Consider the following 24,998-nt stretch of genomic DNA (forward strand, 5'->3'; position numbering starts at 1 on the left):
ATGATCAGAATAATGGTTTTGTGAGCTGCTTGTTCCTTAAATGTGTCTTTTACACATTTCTTCGATTATCAGAGGAAAAGATGCTCAGTGAGATGAGGAATATGCTTGTTAAAAACATAAGTATATACACGATAATCTTTAGCTTTCCTCTTATAGTAATGGAAAGAAAAAAATAAAAGCCAAAAAGTTCTGTTTATGACTTTGAGTATTATAATACAGAATTTAAAAAATTGACCCCCTGACAATGTTGACTATAGTAATGGTAATGCAAATTTCAATAAAGAGAATCGCTACTGTCAACATTTTAAGAATTCCACTTGCTGATTCTAATGTCAAAGAGATCTGATTGCTACAAAAATAAAAACTTTAATTCAGATAGAAGATGCTTCTGATTTCCATATTTATGTTTAATGATTCCATTCTCATCACAGTCTCCTTTCTCCCTCCCAACCCCTCTTCTGCCCACCAGACACTGCATGGACCTCAGTGCAGCACAATGGCTCCCACTTGCTTAGTGTCAAAAGCTCGAACGGAGAAAGCCCCCGCCCTGTGTTTTTCAAGTACACAGCCAGCATGGACCAGATCCAGGCCATAATTGACTATGTGGACCACTGCCAACAGAAGCTGACTTTCCACTGCAAGAAGTCAAGGCTTTCAAGTCCCCATGGTGAGTAATCAGAGTAATCAGACATTGTGGGCAGTAGCCCCCACAGATCACAATGGTCTGCCAGAGATCCATGAGAACCTGTGCCTATAGTGCCCGGATCACATCTGAAGTGACAGGGATACTCTTCTTCGGAGCAAAGACCAAGGTCTTTGCTCAAAGCCAGGAATGATCTGAAGTTTCTTCCTAGACTCAACTGGGCAACTGAGCAGTAAAAACCTCCTAAGGAGGCCCCTGGAATGCTCAGTGCTCATCTGCCATGATGGGCAGGGACCTCTTAATTCTGTTTTATCTTGGGAAGGATTGCTAACAACGACATGGCTTAGTTATCTGGAGGTGATTATTCCGTGAGATTCTTTTTCATAGACAATGCAATTAGTGTCTTGGCTAATTATTAATTAGGGAACAATGTTGGTATCACCGCCTCTTTCACACAACATAAGTGCTAATAGTTTATTTCTCATATCTTTTCTTCTTTTGAAAATTCTTTTTTTTTTTTTTTTTCCGGTACGTGGGCCTCTCACTGTTGTGGACTCTCCCGTTGCGGAGCACAGGCTCTGGACACACAGGCTCAGCGGCCATGGCTCATGGGCCCAGCCACTCCACGGCATGTGGGATCTTCCCGGACCAGGGCACGAACCCGTGTCCCCTGCATCGGCAGGCGGGCTCTCAACCACTGCGCCACCAGGGAAGCCCGAATATTCTTATTTTTAATTTTATATTTGCTTCCTTTGAAAAATCCCATTCTGTTGGAATGTGCAACCTCACTGCCTTCATGAACCTGCTTGGTTTTCTGGAGGCTGGCGTGCCCCTTCTCTGATTAGGCATCTGGGGAGTGGAATGAGCAGAGGGCAGTAGGCAGGTTCTCTGAGTTCAAGCTCTTAGGACTTAGACAAGCCCCTGTCACTCAGCAGCTATGGGACTCAGGAAACCATTTTATCTTTTTTGAGTCTTCAGAGCTAAGACACTAACCTTGCCAGAACTTAATTGCACCACATCTATAAATGGCACGAAGTAAAAGCTACTTATTTGCATCTCTCCAGTTTATTGAATTTATAGTTAGTGCTAGTGGGTTTAGTACTTACTGTTAGTTGATTGATGCCAGATAGATTACTGAGCTAAAATTGTATATTCCCAGAAGAATGAGAAAGCTGCCTCCAGGAGAGTAAATTATTGTTATGGGGCTTCCCTGGTGGTGCAGTGGTTGAGAGTCTGCCTGCCGATGCAGGGTACACGGGTTCGTGCCCCGGTCCAGGAAGATCCCACATGCCGTGGAGCGGCTGGGCCCGTGAGTCATGGCCGCTGAGCCTGCGCGTCTGGAGCCTGTGCTCCACAACGGAAGAGGCCACAACAGTAAGAGGCCCGTGTACCACAAAAAAAAAAAAAATTATTGTTATGGGTTGTCTAACCAGGGAAAACAAGGCAAAGATAGAGTAGTGTTGGAACCAACCACTAGTCATAAAACAAAACCACCTAGTGAGTCATGGAGCAAACTCATACAAAGTAGCAGATGGTCTATTCCAGAACCTGGACACGACCCAGATCAGCAAAGGATTCCCGCCTGGAGGGCCAGTGTCTGCCTATTGATTTGCATGTGGTTGCTCAATTGTTAGCCCTTCGATATATTAATAAATATATAAAACAGCAACAGCAGCAACAAAAACAAATATTTAAACAAGTGTTTAATTGGGGCTAGGGGGGAAAGATGGAAAGAGAAAAGACTTATAAACTTAATAAACACGTGCTAAAAAAACAAAATAAGGGACTTCATTAACCATACATGCTCAAGTTATTTGCATTTCTTTTATGCTGCTCCTGGAGGATTGTTAGTACAAACTTAATTTAAACAAATACACTACAGACCTATATATTTCCAGAAGTGTTTAATTAAGGTTGAGTTGAGGCAGGCAAATAGTGTAGCCCAATACACCTTAAAACTGTTGCACTAATTTGCTCTGTATTATCAATAGACACAAATGGGTGTGCAGAGCTTTGATGCCACTCTTGTGTGGAAGGAGTGAAAACAACAAAGCCTGGGTCTCTCATTAGAAGGTTGCAATGTGAAAACAGTACAAGGGGACTGCAATGTGGGGAACAAGTAGCTTAGGAATTTTTTAGGGTAGATTGGGGAATGTCAGTCAAAATTCAGTTTTCTCTCAAGAATTTTCCACTGTTCAAATTCTCAGAAGTTATCAGGAGACTGAGGTGGTGGTAATCTTGAGAGGAGATAGAGCAAGTCTGGGGCCTCAGTGCAGCAGCTCTTGTGTAGGTTTTGTTTTCCAAGAGGGCCAGGGAGGAGCAGAGGGCCTAGGATCTTGCTAGGGTTCTGAAACATTTTTCCTTCAGCATCTTTAAGGTCTCTGTGTTACATATAGTTTCAGGGGATATGATTACAGGTGGCTAAAGAGGAAGTTGGATGACAGTAAGTGTTGACTCTAGGAAACCATTTGGTTACCCTACTATGAATGCTTAAGGTCATTGAGGATTGTAGCTGTGGCTGGAGAGAAGGACAGTGAACTATGAGCTAAAATAATTGAGGAAGTAAAGCCATGTACCCTGGTCATTGATATCTCTCCTATTCCTTTTCATTTCGGTCTCTAATTCTTCTTCATATTATTCTTAATCATTTCTTATGCAAATTCTCTAAGTTACTCAAAGGAATCTTGAATGGAGCCAAATGCATTTTGTACCTTTAAAAACACTTAATGATTTTCACTTTAGAGAGAAAAATGTAAACACAGAGTAACACATTGGCATATAATGATTTCTTTGCTCTTCAAATCGATGAAAGAGGATGTTGAATAATTACATTTTTAAGATGGAATTTTGAAAAATATCTATTAAGTACCTATTAAATAATACACTAAAAAAGACCTTCCACCCCCTAAAGATGTTTTCAACACATTAAAAAAAAAAGATGGTTGATATTGATTTCTTGGCACACCTGTCACCCACTGGGCCTGCAGTGCATGGTAATGAATGCAGTCCATGTGTTTACCAGCTGAGAGGTTGTCAGCAGAAGCAGAAGTCTCATTGAACAGGGAGCCATAATGAGCAGTGGCTATTGTAAGTTAGGGAGAAAGTTATTTCAGATTCTTAGTGGGGGCCTGATGGGGACAATTTAAGAGTTTGAAAGAGCACATGAAAATGGACAGGCAGCTTTGCAAAGTTGATGTCACTTCCGTTTCCCCTCCTGCCCTGATTCTCTGTTTACTAGGGACTGTTTCCCCTCCCCCCTTCCGTGTGCACCATCTTTTCTGATCATCCTCCCCCCGGTGTACTGTAATCCCACACTGGGGCCTCAGCAGCATCTTTAGCGTAAATGAGCAGTCCTGCAGAGCTGAGGCAGCCTCTGGCCCTGTCACTTAATTATACATTGCACTGAGGAGGGGAATGTGCTGAAGAACTGAATGTAGTTGTCTCGGACTTGCTCAAGCCGAAGACACCTCAGGCATGAAGAAGGCTTATCAGTGCCATTTCTTTAGTTTCCAAATACAGAGCAACCCATTCAGTATAAGAAGAAGCACGTCTCCAGGAAACTTTTAGGACATGCTAGGAAGTACATGTCTTAAACACATGCCTGTGTTTTTAGCTAATAAATAAAGTGAAAGAAATCCATATTTCTCATAATAACATTAAATGTTTTAATGGCATTTTAGTATCTCAAACAGATTTTAGATTCAGTGTGTAAATTACTGTGGTTTTTATTTTGATGACAATTCTTTCTTGAATGTTATTTCCAAAGAAATTATGTAAGTGGAGTCCTCAAGAAAAGTTTGTAAATATCGTGCCTGAATGAGTTAGGGACTACATGCTCATTTTCTGATAAAAGAAAAAAATTTGGTGACAACGTAAGTTTTGACATTAAAATATATATTTTTAAACAGTTGGGAGTCCTCTTAAAAATGATCCTATTGCACAGTTAAAATATGCTCACTTCTAAAATAGTCTCTCTATGTTTTAAATAGAGGGAAGTAAAGGAACTATATTGGGGAGGCAGGTAGTGGGGGGCAAAGTAGGTGTCACCTTTCTCATACTTGTCTTTCAGATGGAACCCCAGTGAGCTGGTGGGTTGGAAGAACCAATGAAACACACACTTACTGGGGAGGTTCTCTGCCTGATGCTCAAAAATGTACTTGTGGATTAGAGGGGAACTGCATTGATTCTCAATATTACTGCAACTGTGATGCTGACCGGAATGAATGGTGATTTCCATATAATTTCCCTGTGCAAACTGTAATTTTTTTATTGCTTAAACGATGTACCTTAGGCAGACATTGGACACAATAGTATAATAAAGAGAAAAAATTAAAGTATTCCCTAGCAAGTTAAAAGTATAAGCTTTGATGTGTATGATATCATTAATCTGAAGCCTAAAATATTAGGTAGCTATTTTTGTTGACTTGTGAGTAACTAATCATGTCCATTTTATTTTTCTAGTAAGAGAAAATAGGAATTAATGTTTCCCATTCACTGGAAGTGAAATATCTGACTTCTTAAAGTTAAGTTAATCCAGTTAATAAGATGACCACCCCTTGGCTGACCCAGGGCTGTTTGCTGACCTTCCTAATTCCCAGTTTCATTTTCTTAAATGGCCACACAGGGGAAACCAGACAAGGCCTTGAGTCCATGAAAGGGGGTATACAGAATACAAAACTCTCCATGCAACTGGAGGTCTCAGAAGGCTGCAAACCCAAAGAAAAGGTAGACAAGGACAAATCATCCAGTAGGCACTCTGGGTAGAAAAAAATAGCTCCCTGAAAACTCCTGTCTACAGACTTGCCCTCACACAGATTTGGAGCCCAAATTTATATAACTTGGATGGTCCTCAAATTAAGTTAACATAGCCACAGGTTGGCAGCACCACTGGCTCATCATAGGATTACATGAGATTCTCACTGGAGGCCTGCTCTCCCCCTTCACACAGACCTCACAGGATTCCCACAGATAAAATGCCACCAAACATGAGCTCACAATCCAGGGTTATACAACACCAGAGGACAGATGTGGGAGGCAGAAGAAAACACAAAGCGTAGATGAGATGCCTAAAAGTCTCAGATCATGGATCTGAGAACATTCAAAACATAAGATAAAATAAATATGTGAGCTGCTTGAAAAATCAAAACTGGAATTGAAACATGAGAAAGTGATCAGATCCTATTAACAAAGATGATTGTGATTTGCAAAAGAATATTAGCCAATGATAATATTTACCCAATTTAAGATTTGTTGGATCAGATATTAGACACAAGTGATCAGAAAATTGGTGAAATGGAAAATATGTGTAAATAAATGACACAGAACAGAGAGAAGCAAAATGGGATCGAGAAAAGCAGTGACATGGAGGAGTCATGTGGAGAAGATTGAAAATGTGTCTGATTAAAGTTTCAGAAGAGAAGATTTGAGATAATTAAGAAGAGGAAATATTCAAATAGAAGGAAAATGTCCAGATTTGAGAAAACATTAGAATACCAAGCAGGATAAATAAAAGTAGATCCATATCTAGACACACCATGGTGAAATCAAAGGACACCAAAGAGAGTGTTAAAAGGAGCAGAGATGAAAGCAAGACTCTTAAAGGAAAGACAGCCAACCAGCAGACCCCCCCCTGAACAGCCCAGGACCCAGCCCACAGAGGGCAGGACACACCCCTCACAGGACGGAAGTGAAATAACTGTCAAACTCCCAGTGTTTACCCAGCTGATATTTTAAAAAGTGGAATAAAATTAAAATCCAGACAAACAGACACTGAAGAAATTTACCACTAGCAGACTCCACAAGAGGAATTTTTAAGAATGGTTTTCAGAATGAAAGAAAGTGATCTTATAAGGAAGGTCTCAGAGGCAGGAAGAAATATTGAGGAAAAAATAAACTGTAAACTCAGAGGTTAAAAACTAAAAGAAGAAAATACTAGACACTGATAACATGTAACTATATGTATGAATTTGAAACACAAGAAAGCAGTCAGATCCTATTAACAGAGATGATTGTGGTTTACAAAAGAACTAAAAGAATGTTTAGAAATAAAAATATTATTGAAATTTAAAACTTGTTTTGTAAATATTTTTTAGAATTAAATTGCTTAAAGTTTATGTCTTAAAATTTGTGTAACCTCTAAATAATAGAAACAAAGCATGTAATATTCAAATCAGTAGAGGGAAGAAAGAAAAAATGGGATTTTAAAAACTTAGTTAATACAAAAGAAGATAGAAAGTGAGACTTTAAAAAAAGAGAAAGCAACAAGTACAAGATAAAAACTGTGTGAGTAATCTTGCACAATAAATGTGACAAAAATAACCATTTAAATCCAGATGTCATATTGAATTAAAAACAAATATATCTTGTCTGTAAACCTAGGCATATTGAAAGCAAAATACCAAAAAAAAAAATAATTACCAGGCAAATATACGAAAAAGTTAGTAAATTTTTAAGGTTTAATGTGGACAAAGATCACTATTACTATACGATATTGCTTAATTTCACAATAAAAAAACAACAATGCTAATAAACTTGTATGTTTCTAATAAAAATGACTCAGAATGTATACAGAAAAATATTGACAAAACTGAAAGAAGAAATTTACAAATCAACCATGATAAGAAGAGATTTAAATGTATATCTGTTTGTAATTGGTAATCAAATGAACAAAAATTAGTAAGATAGAATATTTTCAAATGAAATTAACAACTTGATTTATTGGGAACATAAAATTGTAGAATACATAATTTTCTCAAGCACATGTAGTGCATTTTTGCAAACTGATTTTCTCAATATTCCATAAAGCAAAACTCAAAAAATTTTACAGTAGTTGTTATCCTATGGACAGTTTCTCTGATTACAATGCAATTAGGTGAGAAATGAATAATAGAAAGATAAAAAAATATACATGAGGCAATTCAAAACCACAATTGGAAAGACTGGAAACAAGGAAATAAAGATACATCACTCATAGAAAATATCGTTGTCAACAAAGAAAACCTAAGAGAATATACAGAAATATTATTGAAATTAATGAGAGTTTGGTAAGGCTACTTACTGAACCTTAGAATAACTGGATTCTTATCAAAAATGTGTTACTATAAGAAAATATAAAAACCACTAGCAAAAGGAACAAAAGGGTATAGTACCTTGGAATAAAGATAACAAAAATATGCAAGACTTTTATAAAAAAGACATCATAAAACTTTATTATGAAAATACAAGAAGACCTAAATAAATGGAGACATCACACCACTGCCATGAATAGGAAAACTAAGCATCTCTCCTCCAAATAATTTTCTTGATTCCATTTAATTCCAAACAAATGCTAAACATTTGTTTATTTTTGGGGGTAGTGACAAACTGGTTCTAAAATTTATTTGGAAAAGAATGGTACATGAATAGCTAAGATGATTCTGAAAATGGAAACAATGTGGGGAGACCAGCCCTACCAGACATGAATAAGGTTTATGATGCCACAGTAATTAATACAGTGTGAGTTTGCCGAAGGGATGAGCCAGTAGAACAGGTAACCCCAAAAAAGAGCCTGGGAGCTTTCAAAATATGTAATTCTGGGTGATGAAAATTATGTTGTCACCAGTCCCTCTTTCTCCCCAGCAATTATAAAACTTAAAGTTGACCCAGTATTTCTCCCCTGCAGCTTTCCCAACAACTCAAAGTAGTCAAAGCTCCATTATAGGGCTTCCCTGGTGGCGCAGTGGTTGAGAGTCCGCCTGCCGATGCAGGGGACACGGGTTCGTGCCCCGGTCCGGGAAGATCCCACATGCCGTGGAGCGGCTAGGCCCGTGAGCCATAGCTGCTGAGCCTGCGCGTCCAGAGCCTGTGCTCCACAACAGGAGAGACCACAACAGTGAGAGGCCCGCGTACCGCAAAAAAAAAAAAAAAGAAAGCTCCATTATACCTCAAAAAAGTCTACTGAAAAACAAAACAAAACAAAAAAACCCAGAAGAATTTCTAGAGCATTAGAAACTAAAACCAAAAAAAGGTGGATATGGAAGTTCTCTTACTGAATGTTGAAAACTGTTTGTGAGAAATTTTCATACCTAGATATTCATGCAATCTTTACAAACTTTGGAAAAAATTGAGAAGCAAGAAGAAAACAGATGTAACTAAAAATTAGGCAGCTTTGAATGAGTCTGGTGAACATGGCATATGATATCTGCATAAAGCATGGACAGTGGGAATGACCTAGTACTAATAAAGAATTTTTAAATAAGAAGAGTTTAAAATTTTCTCAGATTCAGGAAGGTACTTTGCAAACAACAAAAGGACAAAAAGACTTTATGATGCTATCTGCTTTAATGCACACTACATGCATTATGATTTTTTTAAAGTTTTTTTCAGGGCTGTGAATGTATTGTCAATGTTAAAAACAATTAAAATGTAGCTTTTTGCTATATAGAAAGTGTAGCTTTTAAAAGGTTCCTTAAAATTCAAAGATCCTCAATGAAGAACTTATGCACTTACATTTTTCCTCTAAGATGTTCTACCAGAATAGCAATCACGTGATTTAAAATACTTTTTGTAATGTTTACTGACATTTAATACCAGGAATTGATTTGGTGTGTTCTCCCTGTGTTTATAACAAAATAAATTTCCAGACTGACCCCTTCCCCCATAATCCAGTGGCACCTTCTAGCTTGTGAATACCGTTCCCAACAAAGTCAGGTGTTATGTGCTTGGGATGAAGCCTGTGTACTTCTAACAGTAGGAGTTGCAGGGGCTTCACCAGGTAAAGCCATGTTGTTTAATTCAGTCTGAGTTTTTGACGCAATCTGATTTTTAAAAATTGTTTCTTAAATTTTAGGGTTTTATTTCATATTTTTCATATCTTACCATATGCACTGCCCGTCACTTTGTTCAAAATTTTAAACAAAATAAAAATCTTAATAATTTTACATTTTCTAACTTAAAAGAATATTTCGATGCCTAGCAGAATTGGAATGATTAACTATTAAGTTAGGAAGATTTTTTTGCAGAAAAGCTGTCAGGTTGAACCGTGTGAAACAGGTGATTTTTTGACCTGCAAAAGTGGCAGTTTCAAATGTTTCAACTTGTGTATACAGGAGTGAGTGGTGGCTTTGTAATTACTTGGAATTAAAACTTACTAGGTTCTACACAGAACAATAAATTAGACAAACTAGTATTTGTTCATAAATCAGAAGTACGTATGTAATGGAAGTATACAGTGAAAAATATGAACAGCTTACAAGGTATAGAAAAACCGTCCTACTTTGTCCAGAGAGGACCGTGGTGGTACAACCAACTTACCAGCCAGGTCCTCTGGCTCCTGTTCCAGTCCTATTGTATTAAACCATAGATATTAATATGTCCCCAAATAGTCACTTAAATGATGATATTATTAGTATTGTTATTATTTATAACATCCACTGGGGGCATTGATGGTGGGTTTTATGTTCACATCCCCAACACACAGGGCCTGGCAAATAGAAGATGCATATTAAGTGTTTGTCGAATGAATGGATGGTGACAGTCTTTGGCAAAGCACTTTCCCATGCATTAGCCCATTTATTAATTGGAAGAATATATTGTATCATATCTTCATCATGGTTTTGAATCAGTATTTTGTTTTGATTTTTTTTTAATTTATGGCTTCCACAAATAAGGAAATGCCTCATAACCACAGTAGGAATTTCTGAAACTTTAGTAAAAAAAAAAATCCAAGTATTGAAAACCTAAGTCTTGTCAGTCAGGTGGTTTTGTTTTTTGTTTTTTGTCTTTTTTTTTTTTTAATGAAGGAAGATTGCTCTTGCTTCTGTAAATTCTGCATTGAAGTCTTACACAGTGGCTGAATTGGAAAGAGCAATGAGCTGCTAATTGCACTGAAATGTAATCTCATACCTGTATCCATGACCATAATTTTGGACCTGCCTGCTTTCTTCTCTATGGTCACATAGATGAACAAAGGTCTCTGGTCCACAGAAGACCTCATTCAACATATTAGTATGTTTGTAAGTGTTCAGATGAGATGTTTGATTTCCCTACTGTTATGTATTTACAAATTTAGCTTAATACCCCTTGAACTGCAATCAAAGACTATTACTCTTCTGTACATTTTTCAGAATAATGTTAAGGTGGTTGTATTTGTTTTCTAGGACCAGCAACACAGTAGTCCTTTCCCATAAGAAGCACTTGCCGGTCACTCAGGTTGTGATGAGAGACACAGGGCGACCACATTCTGAAGTGGCTTATACACTGGGGCCTCTGCTCTGCTCGGGGGACAGTAAGTAGGGGCAAGAGGAACTGTCTTCATCCCTGCTAATACCTGTCAATCTTTTAAGAGAAATCAAACTGCCTGGGTTCATTAAAAATACTGTCTATACTGATAATCTGTACTTCATTAGGAATGTATTCACTTTATAAAATAAGTGTATATTGTTAATGTAATTGAGAAAAAACATATTACCTCTGGATTATGTAGAGGTATCTTTTATATGACATGTACATGAGACTGTGCTGCCAAGATTCGTGGAATCATCTGAAATATCATATCACTTGTTCAGCAAATATCTAATATGTACCTACTAAGTATAAGGCACTTTGCTGAATGCTGAGATGCCTGAAATTGGTAAGATAAGGAGAAAATGAGAGGACAGAACCCATCAAGTGTATCAAGTCATGAATGCCTTCGGACAATTCTGAATTTTTACACAGGAAGCCTCGATGCTCCTAACTCCACTTACCCCTCCAACTGCATCTTGTGTATCCTTCATGCCCCGAAAATAACTGAAATAAAGTATATGAGTTCGGGTTTCCCTGGTGGCGCAGTGGTTGAGAGTCTGCCTGCCAATGCAGGGTACACGGGTTCGTGCCCCAGTCCGGGAGGATCCCACATGCCGCGGAGCAGCTGGGCCCGTGAGCCATGGCCGCTGAGCCTGCGCGTCCGGAGCCTGTGCTCCGCAACAGGAGAGGCCACAACAGTGAGAGGCCCACATAATGTAAAAAAACAAAAACAAAAACAAACAAACAAAATATGAGTTCTATCTTTAATTTTCATCCTTCTACTCTCTCTTGAATATCAGGCCTTCTCCTCCATCTCGTCCATTGCTCCACAGAAACTGCTTTTTCCAGGTCACCAGTGAGAACTCAACATTTCTAAATCCAATTCTTATTCCCTGATATCATCTGAGTTGACCTGTCAGCAACTTTGGATTCCTCCCATGATTCAAACTTCTTTAATTCACTTTCTTTCCATGGTGGCCAGCATACCACAAAATTTTCCTACCCTCCTCTCCCCAACCTTCCTTCACCTCGCCAGCGGGATAACGTTGGGGTTCCCCAGGGCTCTATCCTCCGCCCTGTCTCCTCTCTGCTCTCCACTGGTGATCTTCTCCCATCATCTCATGGCTTTAAATACGGCATGGGCATCAATGACCTCCATGTCTATACCTATACCCAGTCTTCCTGAACTCCCAACTCCTGCATCCAGCTGGCTATTCTGTACGTCTTCATTCCAGTTGGCATTTCAAACCCAACTTGTCAAAAAATGAGAAAAGAAAAAGAAAGCATTTCCACACCAACCTTCCTCAAATCAAAGGATAGCAACTCCATTCTTCCTGTTGCTTCTTAGACTGAAAACATTACAGTCATTCGTAACTTCTCTTTTCTATCATAACCCACATCTAATTCATCAGCAAATCTTATTGGCTGTAACTGCAAAAGTGGATCCAGAATTTATCTCCATTACCACCTGTACCTGGATTGTTGCTGTGGCCCCATAACTGGCCTACCTGCTACTGTCTCTGCCCACTTAGCTGATACTCCACACAAGAGCCAGAGGGAATAAAATCAGGTCACATCAGTCCTCTGCCCCAAACTCTCTACTGGCACTCATCTCAGAGGAGAGGCCAAAGTACAATGTGCACCAAGGCCACAGGAGCCATGTTGCCCTCTGAGCCAGGCAGTACCACAGTGGGGCCTGTGGAACCACAACCCTCCCTGGGGCCCCATAGGAGGTGTTGCCATGTGAGGGAACCCTGGCATTTCTGAACCTTGCTATTGGGAAAAAAAAGAGGGTCCTATTTCAGATAATAAAAATACTGAGATGCAGATAGTCAAAATGTAGAAAGCCTATGAACGTGCCTTGACTTGATGATAGTATAGTTAATTTTCTCACTCATAACATAAATATGCAAACCACAGTTCTCTTTCCAGATAAGGTGAAGCAAGTACAACCCACCCCATCTCTCACTGAACTCACCCATAAAACCTGGACAGAATGCATGAAGCAGTTATCTCAGGACCCTAGAAAGCAAATAGCAGCAGGGAAGAGAAAGCAAAATTCACCATTTATTTTTTCCTCCAGTATCTCTCAGCCGCTGGGTCCCAGATGGAGAGAGTCCCAGGAGAAGTCCTCTAGTCCTGGTTGGAGGAGGGGACAGGGAACTCCTAACTGTGAGAGAGCACAGTAGTCTCATTTCTCCCCTTCTCTCTGTTTTCTGTGGTTCCAGTTCCCAGGCAGCCCTTTGGCAACAGTGGTAGAAGCTGCCTCAGAAACACACAAGAGCCAGAACTCCGAGGAAAGGCATCTTCTGCTCTGGACAGGGGAGCCCTGACTCTACGACAGTGGCAGACTCATGTTACTTCTGTTTTCTTTCTCTGTTCACCTATCACTAGGCAATGGACATGTGTACAGGTGCAGGAGTGAATAGGAAAGCACAGTAAAGCAGGCTGAATAGAGCCCTAGTTTTCTGGTTGTATGATTGAAAAGGGAGCTGCAGGGAACTAGAAAGTATCTGGAAGAGCACAGAGAGGGGAAAGTTCAAGAGAGTGAGGCCACAAGTTGTCTATGAAGTCCTGGGTTCACCTCAGAGCTACACATGCCTGGATCTGCTCCTAATTATAGACCAAAGTTGAGAACTGAAGAGGCTACCATCCAGGACTCAGCCTGGCCACTGAGTGGTGCAAAAGCGAGGCAGAGCTGAATAGTACTGCAAAAGCTTTGAAAACGGGACTGCCATAGGAACCATGGACCACGCACGGAGGGCAGGTTGGAATGTGTGGCCAGATCCTAACCAGGACAGCTGCCTGCAAAATAAGAAAAAGATCAGCATGCACATTGAATTTAAGCAAAGTCCAGAGTTTGTTAACATAATATTTTAAAGATCTAGGAAATAGTCCAAAATTACTTGGCATACAAAGAACCAGAAAAATCCAAGTTTGCATAAGCAAAGGTAATCAGTAGATACCAATGACACAGAGGTTAGAATTATCTGATAAAGACACTAAAACAGCTATTACACAAAAACTCTAACAAGTAATAATAAATGCTTTTGAAACAAATAGAAAAAGAGAAAGTTTCAGCAAAGAAATAGGATATATACAGGAGAGCTAAATGGAAACTTTAGAAATAAGAAGTACAGTAATGGAAATGAAAGATGCACTGGATGGGTTAAATAGCAGATTTGAGATGAAACAGTCAATGACACTGAGGATAGATAAATAGAAAGTATCCAATCTGAACAAGAGAAAGAAAAAAGGTTGAAAAAAAAATGAACAGGGTCTCAAGGACCTGTGGGTTAATAATAAAAGATATAACATTCATGTAATTGAATTTCCAGAAGAAGAGAGGAAAGAGTGCTGGTGCTGAAAAAATATTTGAAAAAGTAATGGCTGAAAACTTTTTAAGTTTGGCAAAAGAGAGACTTGAGAAGTTGAATGAACCTGAAACAGTATAAACTCAAAGAAATTCACATCTAGACATATTATAAACAAACTGATGTGAAAACTAAAGACAATGAGAAATTTTTTGAAATCAACTAGAGAAAATAATGATGCATTGCCTATAGCGAAACACCAATTCAAATGACAGTAAGTTTCTCATCAGAAATATAGAGGTCAGAAGGAAGTGGCAAAACATTTCTCAAGTGCTGAAAGTAAAGAAGTGTCAGTCCAGAATTCTATGTTAAGCAAAAATATACTTCAGGAATGAAGGTAAAATTTTTTCAAATTTCAAATGAAAGAAAACTGAAAGCATTCATCACCTGAAGGCATCCTTTAAAAGAATTTCTAAAGGAAGTTTTTTAAGATAGAAAGGAAATGATATCAGAAGGAAATTTTGAACTTTGGGAATAAAAAAATCAACATTAGAAATAGTAAATACCTGGGTAAATTTAATAGATTATTCTCACGGCAATAATGTAAGAAAGAAAATAAGTGCATACAGGCTGGAAAGCAAGAAAGAAAACTCTATTCACACGTATATACATACGATTGCCTACATAGAAAATCTCAAGGAATGTACCCCCACCCCGGCAAAAACAAAAACACTACTAGGTCTTATAAGTGAGCTCAACAAGATCACAGGATACAAGGTCAACAGAAGACAAATCAGTCATATATTCTAGCAATGTATAAATGGAAACCAAAATTTACAAGACAAAGTCATTTTCAATAGCTCAAAAGAATATAATACTTAGGTATACATTTAACAAAAACATGTGTAAGATCTGTAACTCATCAAAAAGTGACTAAATACTGAAGAAAGGAATCAAAGAATCTAACTAAAGGGAGAGGTATACTGTGTTCATGGATTGGAAGACTCAATATAGGAAAGATGTCAGCTCTCCCCAAGTTGAAAACACACTTCACCAAAGAGGATATAAGAGTGGCAAATAAGCACATGAAAAGATGTTCAACATCATTACCTATTAGGGAAGGCAAATTAAAACCACAACGAGATACTACTACACACCAATTTGAATTGCTAAAATAAAAGAAATATATACTCACAATATCAAATGCTGGTGAAGATATGAAACAACTGTATCTCTTATACATTGTTAATGGGAATTAAAAATGGTACAGCCACTCTGGAAAACTGTTTGGCAGTAGCTTATAAAGTTAAACATATACTTACCATATGACCCAGGGATTATACCCCTGGGAATTTACCCTAGAAAAATGAAAACATATGTCCACACAAAAACCTTTACACAAATGTTTATAGCAGTTCTTTGTGTAATTGACCAAATCTGGAAAGAACCCTAGTGTTCTTGAATGTGGACAAATAAACTATGGCAGATCCATATGATGGAATATTACAGAGCAGTAGAAAGGAATAGATATTGACATGCAACAGCTCGAATGAATCTCAGAGGCTTTATGTGGAGTGAAAGAAGCTGATCTCAAAGGGTTGCATACTGCATGACTCTATTTATATGCTATTTGGAAAAGGCAAAACTATAGGGACAGAGACTAGTTCATGATTGCCAGGGCTTAAGGGTGGTTGGAGATTGTGACTATAAGGAAATAGCAAGAGGGAGGTTTTGGGGTGATGGAGCTGTCTTTTATTCTGATTTTAATGATGGCTATGCAAATCCACAAATGTATTAAAAGTTATGTAACTGTATGTCCCTAAAAAGTCAATTTTACTTGATGATAATTCAAAAAATAATATTGTTTTTAAAAAAACACGGGTCATTTCCAGAGTGGTTGTCCCTCCACTCAGGTGCAACCATGTCCAGGTTCTTAATCCTCAAAACTATTTGGACATTCATGTCATGGCTACATGTTCAGAAGAACCACAAAATGAAGGCTTTTAAAGATAAATAATGCAATGAATGGTAAAAATCCTAGAAATATAAAAAGTAATTGTTGTTTGTTTTGTTTCATTGTTATTTTCACTGTCTTTTTTTTTCTTCTTGTAAACAGATTCATTTTGGAATTCAGCTTCCTTCAATACTGAGACTTCATACCTTCATTTCCCTACGTTCCGAGGAGAGCTTAGCGCTGATGTGTCTTTCTTTTTTAAGACCACAGCTTTTTCGGGGGTGTTTGTAGAGAACCTGGGGATCACAGACTTCATCAGGCTAGAGCTGAGAGGTGAGTTGCCCACTCTGGGCAAAGCCATGGGGTCCTCAGTTATTAACAATCACCTCGTTGGTAACATAATTTCTGATGTATTGCCATGCTTCCTTTGTCAGTTGTATTTCTTGATTAAATGCTAAAATTCTATGATTTTAAATACTTTTAATAGAAAGTAAAACAGTGATTCACGAGACATACAACAGTCTATACAATTCCTTGTTGTCTTAATTCTATGTGCAATCAGGATATTAAACCAAACTGGTCAAATAACTGCTGACTAAATCACAAAATTATGTGATTTAATTGACTAGTCATATTGTTTATGTATGTAGGCAAAGCTTCATTTCTTACTATGTGAATTTCACATAGTGCTTTTAAAACTATATTAAGATTTAAACCACCTTTAAATAAACTCACTTATACCTATGAAGTCAGATAAAATGTTAGTTTTATTTCTATAAGTAATATCTCTTGCTTAGGGCTTAGCAAGATGAATAGTAAACTCTAAGAAGAAGTATGTTAAAGTCAGCTTTGCTTTTTGCTTTTGCTTTTGCTTTTTTTTTTTTACCAACTCACAGTGACGTTTGTCTGCATCCATATCATGGTCTTCGTTCATAAGGAGCATGTCATGGTGCTTTTTTCATGTTTACTCAAGACCAAATTTTCTCCCCTGTGAATGAACTTGACCAGCTTTCATATCTTTATTTCCAGCCCCTGCAGTAGTGACCTTTTCCTTTGATGTGGGGAATGGGCCTTGTGAGGTCACGGTGCAGTCCCCCACTCCCTTTAACGATGATAGATGGCACCATGTGAGGGCAGAACGGAACGTTAAAGAAGCATCCCTTCAAGTGGATCAGCTCCCTAGGGAGACCCAAACTGCCCCAGCTGATGGGCACGCCCGCTTGCAGCTCAACAGCCAGCTCTTCGTGGGTGAGTGCTGCTAGCGGCTTGTAACTGAGCTGTGCTGTGAGTGCAGAGGTGGACCGAGAGAAAATCACAGCTACAACAGTAGTGATAATAGCAATTGCCACAATGACTACTATTGGCCCTGGTGGGAGGCAGAGATATTGAATAAAAGACAGACCTACTTGAGAATGGACTTGAGGATATGGGGAGGGGGAAGGGTAAGCTGTGACAAAGCGAAAGAGAGGCATGGACATATATACACTACCAAATGTAGGGTAGACAGATAGTGGGAAGCAGCCGCAGAGCACAGGGAGATCAGCTCGGTGCTTTGTGACTGCCTGGAGGGGAGGGATGGGGAGGGTGGGAGGGAGGGAGATGCATGAGGGAGGGGATGTGGGAACAGATGTATATGTATGACTGATTCACTTTGTTATAAAGCAGAAACTAATAAAAAAAAATAGAAAAAAAAAAAAAGCCTCTGAACTGAGAAGGAACTTTGGGACTGAAAATCGAAGCAGGCAACTCCATAAAGTGCAATTATGATGTTTATTGTGGGTAACTTACATCCAGGGGACGATGAGCCAGAGACGTTCACAGCTGCACTTCGTGCCCTGGAAAAGCCTCCTGGGGGATTTAAAGGAGCCAAAACTAAAAATAGAATCTGACTACCACGTGAGAAGCACCCATGGTTAGGAATCAGGACTTTTTTCCTCCCCAAGGGGGTCTCATGACCACCTGCATCAGCAAAAGGCACTCTTCCAGTTTTCATATTAGATGAAGGCAAGGGTAAAGGTTGATAAGGAACTTATCTGGCTGGGATGCATTCCTTGTGAGTAAGCTAAAGCTCAGTCACCCAGAAAGAGGAGGGGGTGGGACTGCGGGCCTAAGATGGACCTGACAAAAGGGAGTCAGTGTGGTTCAGCCACACAGACACTATGTACCAAGAGCTCATTTAATATAAATATCTCTGCTATAGATTATTGTACCCAATTTGCAGATGAGATCATGGAGGCTCAGAGACATCAAGGGACTTAACCATAGAAACCCAGCTGGAAGGAAAATCCAAACTCGTGTTGGACTGATTCCCAAGCTTGCACTCAGTATCATAGACGATTTATGTTTGTTTCAATTACTTCTTATCCATACTATTTATAAAACAATTAGCATTTTTTATCCATTTCTCTCACTTCACTTCTCAGTTTAGTTAGAGAACCAGCCCCATAATTGGGACAAAATCCTCCAGAGTCCCCTCAGAAACAGGCATAGGAGCCCAGGTAGGCTGAGGCAGCCTCGTGTGGCTGGGCACAGCAGGACTTTCCCTAGCCCAGCACCTGGTTCCTCTCAGTCCTGCACCCACTCTGCTGCTCTCTTATTGCCAATGCCTTGTTTAGACCCAGAGCTGGCTCATCATTCTGATGTCCATTCTTTAAAGATTAAAGCTCTGGGTAGTGGGAGTCTTCCTTCTAACTTACCTGCTTATTCTTTATTATTGTTTGTTTTTCCCAAAGGGAGAAACAAGTTTTGCTTCATTACTTTTTAGATAACTCTATTCTAATTTGGAAACTAAGCAGATTAATGAAGTAGCTCTCACTTGGTCTTTTCTCACATATTTTAAAGTAAATAAGGACACAGTCCAATGAAAAATTGATATAAATCACAAATTAGCACATAGTCTGCTTTGCCAGGTGATACCTACTGCCGTGTCCAGGAACTAATGCTATTCAGTGAAGTTAAGTGTGTGTGTGTGTGTGTGTGTGTGTATACAGCCCATGGTACCATAAAACAGCTTCAAGCACAGTTAGTTCTTACTGAGTGGAGGCTTCATTCTAAATTATCAAACTGCAAATCAAATAATTCTATTTTCTGATTTATAATCCTGAGGATTAATTAGCGGAATTTCTAGGAACAAAGTTTGGATGGAAATCTACCTAGAACTAGTGTTTCCTCTATGGTAATGTTTCTAAAGCCTGAGGAGTTAGTTGAAAATTCAGATTTGGGGTAACTTCCCCAGGCCCACTGAATCAGAATCTTTTGGAATAAATCCAAAATCTGTTCTTAGCATACACTCCAAGTGACTCCTGTGCTCCCATATTTATTATGCTCACATGAGAAATGATAGAAATATAGGGGGATATATATTATTTGGTTAATGTTATACCACCTGACCTCAGAGCCGCCAGGATGGAGTATGAAAGGCCTGAGGTCCTACATTTTGGTTTTACCCCTTCTGCCTTCTTTTTCTTTGTTCTCGCCTCAGTTCCTTTTCACAGCTTTATTAGTGAGAGCTCTTCTAAGTAAGAATTAGTATTTTATATATGTGTAATACATATGCTATACAAATATATAAACAAATTTGTAATATATTATATTAAATACATACACAAATTTATATATTACAAATTTATAATATATATTACATCACAAAGATTTTCAACTATGTAACCTTTATTATGCATGTCGTTGTTTGTAAATTTGAACTTTACAAGGGATCAGTGGTGTTTATTTTGTTCTTTAAGAAAGGAACAATGTAAAAAAAGTCTTTCTAAATATAACTTGAAGAAGTATTTTTAGAACAAATATTTACCAAGTTCAACTTTAAAAATATTTTCATTAATGATTTATTCAGTGCCATTTGATGATTCTTAACTTTTGACCACAGCCTATGTTTTCAGAATTATATTTGTTCATAAAACCTTGGACAGATGAATTTTTGTCATATGGCCTCAGTTCAAAGTGGAGGTGAAATCCCAAAGAAGACACCCAGGAACGTGTTTGCATTTGCAGTGTTTCCCTTGTAGGTGGAACAGCAAGCAGACAGAGAGGCTTCCTGGGATGCATTCGATCTCTAAGGTTGAATGGGCTGGCCCTGGATCTGGAAGAAAGAGCCACAATGACGCCAGGAGTGGAGCCAGGGTGTCCAGGACACTGTAGCAGCTACGGACACCTGTGTCGCAACGGAGGGAGGTGTAGAGAAAAACACAGAGGGATCGAGTGTGACTGCACCTTCTCTGCGTATGATGGGCCATTCTGCGAGAATGGTGAGTGTGACCGAGGAGCAGCATACAGGGAAAGGATGGAACATTTGAACTCTGTGAAGACGTTTCTGGCATTTGACACTGTAAAGAAAAGATAAGGCAGTTCTCTGTAATTAGCTGAAATAGAATTGTTTCTGTCCCAAATGCCTCCATTTCACTTGGCAGGAGGCATGATTCTATTCTTTTGAAGGCCGTTGACTGCTTCTGTTAGATCTGATGTCATCCCCTCTGGATTTCTCAGAGGGTCATCAGTGCAACACTTTGAGGAGAGCAATAACCTTTTAACTGTATGTTTACACTGGACATTTAATTTTCTGTAAACCTAAGATGAAGCCTTTTGGAGGTAATAGTAAAATATTGTTACTCAGTTTTGGGTTACAGGAATATGGAAAGATTATCTTTTTATTTATACTTTATTGTTTTTCATCTTAAATTTTTACATTAAAAAACAGCAAAGCATACCATTATTATTTTCTCTTTTGAGATATTTAAGGATTAGAGATATTCTTTAAATATACAGAAATATTCATAAAACAAGACACGTGCACTTACATATTGCTAATATAACTAAAAATGCATGTCATTCCAGAAATTTCTGCCTATTTTGGAGCTGGCTCCTCAGTGATTTATGATTTTCAACATTACAATGACAGCTTCAGTAAGAACTCCAGCTCCTTTGTGGCTTTATTTCATGAGGATCTGACATTGACGGGAGAAATGGCCACACTGAGCTTCCGGACCACAGGGATGCCCAGCTTACTGCTCTATGTGAGCTCCTTCTATGAGGAATACCTTTCAGTTATCCTCGCCCCGAATGGTGAGTATCTTTACCATACGAACAAGAAGACTGACTTAGGAGAAATCAGGACCATAAGGAGGGGGCCCTTTCAGTGCTAAACTACAAACAAGAAAGCACAAGTGCATCCCTGTGACACCTGTGTTATTAGGGTTGGTTTGTTTTCATTATAACCCCAAATGTTTCTCGCTAGCGTTACCATTTCAGTGATTAAATTCAGATGGCTTTTGGGCTTCCCTGATGGCGCAGTGGTTGAGAGTCCGCCTGCCAATGCAGGGGACACGGGTTCGTGCCCCGGTCCAGGAAGATCCCACATGCCGCGGAGCGGCTGGGCCCGTGAACCATGGCCGCTGAGCCTGTGAGTCCGGAGCCTGTGCTCCGCAATGGGAGAGGCCACAACAGTGACAGGCCCGCGTACCGCAAAAAAAAAAAAAATTAAGATGGCTTTCTTCTATAAATGTCTGATCATTTCATGTATCTGATGTTTAACTGTCTTCTTGTTATTGGTAAGCAGTCTTTCCTTCTGCATGTGAATAAATTAGTGTCACAGTTCATTCTGAAAGAAGATATTTTATGCATGGAAAATATTTCCTCCTTCTTGGAAGGGAAGTAAAGAAGTGTATTAAACCATATAGAAAGCCAATTTCCATGAGCATCAGATAAATATGATTGTTCTTTACCCATCAGTGTTTGAGAAGTCAGTTATGCCCTATCTGCATACAAAGAAAAGTGGGAAGACAGTTACCTAACCCATGGTCACCAGTAAGAGAACAGAACCAAGACTTTCCAAGTCAGAGAGCAAGATCAAGCTTTAACCTTTTCTCATGGAGAATAAAGGGAGAAACTTAACTTCTGGAAAAGACTTCTATGATCACTGACTGATAAGATCTATTACAGGTGGTACCAGAGTTACCAGGTAGAGGGTGCATCTATGAAGGAGAGCAGTGTGTGGATTGAAAGATTTAGATATTGTAGCAAATCACTCACTTCTCTCTTTTTGCTGCTTCTTGATTATGGCACAAACCTTAGAAAACATTTCTGGTTGTGCAAAAAATATATATATATATATATATATATATATGTGAATGTCAGTGATAAATTAAAATGCATTAACATAAGTCACATTAAAAGAAGTTATGCTTATAGAAACTGAATGTTAATATAATATTGCTTGAGGTTTTACCATTTAATAATATGAATACCACATGAATAATTAACTTCAAGCCTAGCTTGGCATTTTCATATGCTTAACTTAGACTTTTTCCTCTGGTTAAGGAAAATGGAAGAACTTGGAAAAAGACCATTTAGTCTTCACTTTTAAGACTGTGTAATTGAATTCTGAATTTGGCCCCAGAACATCACATAAATGATTACTAGTCCAGGAAAGGTGACTATTGCGCACTCAAGTAAATGCTCCATAGATTCAAGTTATATTAATTTTTTTTAAATGTGCCTTAGAACCTGCACTGGCTGTTTTTATAAAATTCTATTTCAGTTAAAAATGTCATTTTTCTCTTCTTTAGGAAGTTTGCAAATCAGGTATAAGCTAAACAGACACCGAGAACCTGATGTTTTTAACTTTGGTTTTAAAAACCTGGCTGATGGACAGCTTCACCAGGTGAAGATTAACAGAGAAGCAGCAGTGGTCTTTGTCGAGGTAAGATTGTACATTCAACAACAGCAATGATAATCAAAATTGTGATGCTCAGAATGTATGACCTAAAGCAAAAATTTGATAATAAATCCTAGTAAAAGAAATGCATATCTGGCACTCTTCTTCCATAAGTCTTGCTAAGTCAATGTGTTTTGTTTTGTTTTGTTTAGCAATGTCTGTTTGTTTAGCAAGAGACTGTCAAAATTATTATTAATATTTGACCATTTAAAATACCAAGCTGTCCTCATTGGTTTTACTTTATTTGGTTGGGAAATATTGACTAGTTTATCATAGTGACTACTGGAGATATTTCAGTGGGAACCTATTCCCATTGGGTTACAAAAGAACAAATGCTCCAGAAATTTAAACACAAGGGAAAAAGCAAGATCTTGCTTAAAGTGGGAATACATTTTGAAAAACATTGGAGTCTTTAAGTCACACATTGTCACTGGGTTTTGAAGAATAATCTTTTATACTGAATCTGTATGAATAATACATTTTTCTGCTCATGTTACAAATTTCCTCTAAATAAGTAAAACCTTTGAGGTTCAAAGTAGCTCTTGCATTTCTTTGTGGATTGTACCAATTATAGATACTTAAATCATAAAGACAAATGTAGGGGAATGGGATGGACAATGAGGTGGAGTTGAACTTGAGGTGTTACAAGAATTGTTTATAATACACTTTTCTCCTTTAACCTTTGTGATAGCAGGAACATATGGCTTATTTTTTTTATCATTTTTCTTGGTCTTCCTTTGATTCCCATCCTCTTATCATCAAAATTGCTTGACATTTTGATGTCTATATCATGTGGAACATTTAATAGGTTAACCAGAATGCAAGGAGACAAGTCATCCTGTCTTCAGGGACAGAATTCAATGCTGTCAAATCCCTCACGTTGGGGACAATTTTAGGTAAGTGGAAGAAAGAGAGCCCCCTCCCCCCACCGCCCAGTGACTGGGATTGGAAGTGTTAGTTTGCAAACAGGGGAAGCATTCATCATGCTGAAAGAAGCTCCTTGATATATGCATGATTTCCCAGTGGGTGACCGTCAAGGTAGAAGCTTGTACTCTTGTCTGAGTGCGCATATAATCACAAGTAAGTGCTGCTTGCGAGTTGAACAAGGGCGTTCCTTGAAAAATGCCTCCACACTTACCCTCTCACTTGGCAATCAAGCATAATGAAACTTTGCATTTTTCTAACAATTCAGGAAAGACAAAATCAAAGCAGATATAAGTTCACAAATTCTGTAGTAATCAGGGGTCAAATGCAGAAATCATTTTAATGATAAATCTAGAGTTATGTTTAAGAAGGAAGAGAAAAGGTTGCTTATTTTCTCTTAGCAAACAAGCTTTGGGCTGTGGTCTGGGCCCTGCCTTGCCTGTGAGCTGAGGGGAAATGTGTTCATTGCTCCCAGGTACTCTTGGAAAATCACAGCCTAAATATCCTACAGACATCCTTTATGTCTGCCAGTTATTCTCCATAAAAATGCCCAAGTAAAAGCATACTTTACTATTTAGACATCAAACTCTTTTTTTTTTTTTTTTTTTTTTTTTTTTTTTTTGCGGTACGTGGGCCTCTCACTGTTGTGGCCTCTCCCATTGCGGAGCACAGGCTCCGGATGCGCAGGCTCAGTGGCCGTGGCTCACGGGCCTAGCCGCTCCGCGGCATGTGGGATCTTCCTGGACCGGGGCACGAACCCGTGTCCCCTGCATCGGCAGGTGGACTCTCAACCACTGCGCCACCAGGGAAGCCCAGACATCAAACTCTTGATGCTTTTTTTTTCCCCTTGTCACCAAGAATTACATTGAAATAAAAACAGATATAGAAAGTTATTTCTTTTATTTTTGATTATTATATAAACTGTATGTTTTATTGCTATTTAAATGATATCTAGGGGAAATCCTCTTGTGGCATGTTTATTATTCCTTTTCTGGTACTTGATACTCATATGGCTATGTTTCGTCCTAAATAATTGATGGAGGGCCTCCCTGGTGGCGCAAGTGGTTAAGAGTCCGCCTGCCGATGCAGGGGATACGGGTTCGTGCCCCGGTCTGGGAGGATCCCATATGCCGCGGAGCGGCTGGGCCCGTGAGCCATGGCCGCTGGGCCTGC

The 24,998-nt window shown here is 38.8% G+C and overlaps 1 protein-coding gene across 5 annotated transcripts in view; it reads left to right on the forward strand.

Moving 5' to 3' along the window:
• The window catches only part of LOC132492080 (contactin-associated protein-like 3), a 154,578-nt gene that overhangs the window by 115,812 nt on the left and 13,768 nt on the right, over positions 1–24,998 (forward strand). For 4 of the 5 annotated variants that reach the window (XM_060101288.1, XM_060101289.1, XM_060101292.1 and 1 more), the window contains 9 exons: positions 470–667; positions 4,713–4,869; positions 10,780–10,907; positions 16,337–16,507; positions 17,204–17,422; positions 20,197–20,436; positions 21,023–21,250; positions 22,753–22,886; positions 23,710–23,797. In XM_060101288.1, the coding sequence (XP_059957271.1) occupies positions 470–667; positions 4,713–4,869; positions 10,780–10,907; positions 16,337–16,507; positions 17,204–17,422; positions 20,197–20,436; positions 21,023–21,250; positions 22,753–22,886; positions 23,710–23,797 (1,563 nt within the window). The remainder of the gene's footprint in view (positions 1–469; positions 668–4,712; positions 4,870–10,779; positions 10,908–16,336; positions 16,508–17,203; positions 17,423–20,196; positions 20,437–21,022; positions 21,251–22,752; positions 22,887–23,709; positions 23,798–24,998) is intronic. The other variant, XM_060101293.1, reaches the window with a different exon arrangement.

The sequence above is a fragment of the Mesoplodon densirostris genome, chromosome 6 (assembly GCF_025265405.1).
Source record: "Mesoplodon densirostris isolate mMesDen1 chromosome 6, mMesDen1 primary haplotype, whole genome shotgun sequence".
NCBI classification, from domain to species: Eukaryota; Metazoa; Chordata; class Mammalia; order Artiodactyla; family Ziphiidae; genus Mesoplodon; species Mesoplodon densirostris.